This window comes from Austrofundulus limnaeus, unplaced genomic scaffold (genome assembly GCF_001266775.1).
Source record: "Austrofundulus limnaeus strain Quisiro unplaced genomic scaffold, Austrofundulus_limnaeus-1.0 Scaffold55, whole genome shotgun sequence".
Classification (NCBI taxonomy): Eukaryota; Metazoa; Chordata; class Actinopteri; order Cyprinodontiformes; family Rivulidae; genus Austrofundulus; species Austrofundulus limnaeus.
Window position 1 is genome coordinate 667,144 of NW_013952457.1, and position 1,914 is coordinate 669,057.

At 39.0% G+C, this 1,914-nt stretch overlaps 1 protein-coding gene across 1 annotated transcript in view; it reads left to right on the forward strand.

Moving 5' to 3' along the window:
* Nucleotides 1-1,914, forward strand: part of LOC106517997 (guanine nucleotide-binding protein G(i) subunit alpha-2) — a gene marked incomplete at its 5' end in the record, with an annotated part of 44,858 nt that overhangs the window by 40,498 nt on the left and 2,446 nt on the right. Inside the window, 2 exon segments of the mRNA XM_014009058.1 lie at nucleotides 39-168; nucleotides 304-457. Of these exon segments, the coding sequence (XP_013864512.1) occupies nucleotides 39-168; nucleotides 304-457 (284 nt within the window).

Genomic DNA, 1,914 nt, shown 5'->3' on the forward strand with positions numbered 1-1,914 from the left:
GTGTGTGTGTGTGTGTGTGTGTGTGTGTGTGCGCGCAGGATGTTTGATGTTGGAGGTCAGCGGTCAGAAAGGAAGAAGTGGATTCACTGCTTCGAGACGGTCACGGCCATCATCTTCTGTGTAGCCATGAGCGCTTATGATCTGGTTTTGGCTGAGGATGAGGAGATGGTGAGTCGAGCTTTCTGCTGCTGGAGTTAGAGAAAAACAAAACTATTTGCATTTTACAATAAAGCCCAGATAATTTTTTTWAATGGCAAGGGTGGCTGGTGCTTGTGTTTTCTAATCATCTTCTCGTCTCTGCAGAACCGGATGCACGAGAGCATGAAGCTGTTTGACTCCATCTGCAACAACAAGTGGTTCACGGAGACCTCCATCATCCTGTTCCTCAACAAGAAGGACCTGTTTGAGCAGAAGATCATCCAGAGCCCCCTGACTATCTGCTTCCCTGAGTACACTGGTACTGTTAACATTCGAACTCTTTGTATTGTTTTCTCAGAAAAGGCATTTACCAAAGCAGAATTAGCTAGCTAAATGCAAACTCTATGTGCACAGGCTGTAAACAGTGCCTTATCGTTCTTATGGCTGGCTGCTTAAAGATGAACGTGGACAACAGCGTTTTTGCCCACGTGCTTCCTGTTATCAATATATCTCATTAACCGAGACAGAAAGGAATCATTGGGCGTCTTTAATTGATTAACTTTTGTTGGCCACCTCATCTAGTCAACTTTCACTAATACAAAAATGGCTAGATAATGGTCGATTTGATGTAATTTACAACAAATAGTTTTGAGTGTGACATCACTCAGTATTGCATTAGGTTCATTAGAATCATTTTAAAGATTTTAAACAATATCTTACCTGTTGTTACTAGCTTTATGGACAAMCTCAGTTTAGATAAAAATAGCTCTGAGTCTTAATTGATAATTAGTTGAGCATTTCTCAAGATGTTTTCGAAGCAGCTGGAAATAAACATCTACACATCTGTAGGATGTTAACATGAGATATAAAAATTGTCACGTTTGGGTCATGGTATATGATCTTTAGAAGTAGGTTAAATGGTATTGCCAGGTAAAACTTCTCAGATGAAGTTTTCATTTCATTCATAAATTTTATTCATTTCATTAAAATTTTTTTATACACAATAGAAATTAAAATACAAACAATGAAATGAAGGGAAGCAGAGAGAAGAACAAAATCTTATATCTGCTCCCTTTTTCCTCAGGTATAAATTCAAACAACTAGGGCTGCGTTGGCAACGAATTTCATTATGGATTTGTTGTGTCGCGCGATTAATGCATCCCTCGCTGTGTCGCGGAGCCAATTACGTCACCCACAGAGCGTTGTCAATGCTGGCTGACCTAAATAAAATTTAGGAAGAATAAAAAAATTACTTGTTAAGATCCGCCCACTCTGACTATCAAGTGAAAAGTAGAGACTTCGAACTTTAAATCAGTTTTTAAATCGTGTTGTTAGGCCAAGTAGATCTGAAGATATAAAAAGTATACGACACATTTTAAAGACTGTCTGATTTGGTGCGAGCCACGTCACAACAAGGAAATGCGGGGGGTGGGGGCACATAAATCCACTATTTGTTTCCTCCTCTCGGGCCAGAAGTATAAAAACCCTCCAGTTTTTTCTGACTGAGACTCTAAGTTATTTGTTGAGCAGCAAAAAGGTTGCGGACGAAGGAGGGAAAAAAAAAGACGCGAGCAGCAGGTCACTCTCAGCAGAGGAGAGAGGAGAGGGGAGGAGGGGAGGCTCCCTCAGAACCACTTTTACTGGGTCGAAGTCAGACAGAACCAACAAGAATGAAGCAAAAGGTAAAGAATTAGAGAAAAATTATAAATGTTAAATGTAAATAAATTCTAATTATAATAAATTAATAATAGTTTTACATCTAAAAATCATATTTTA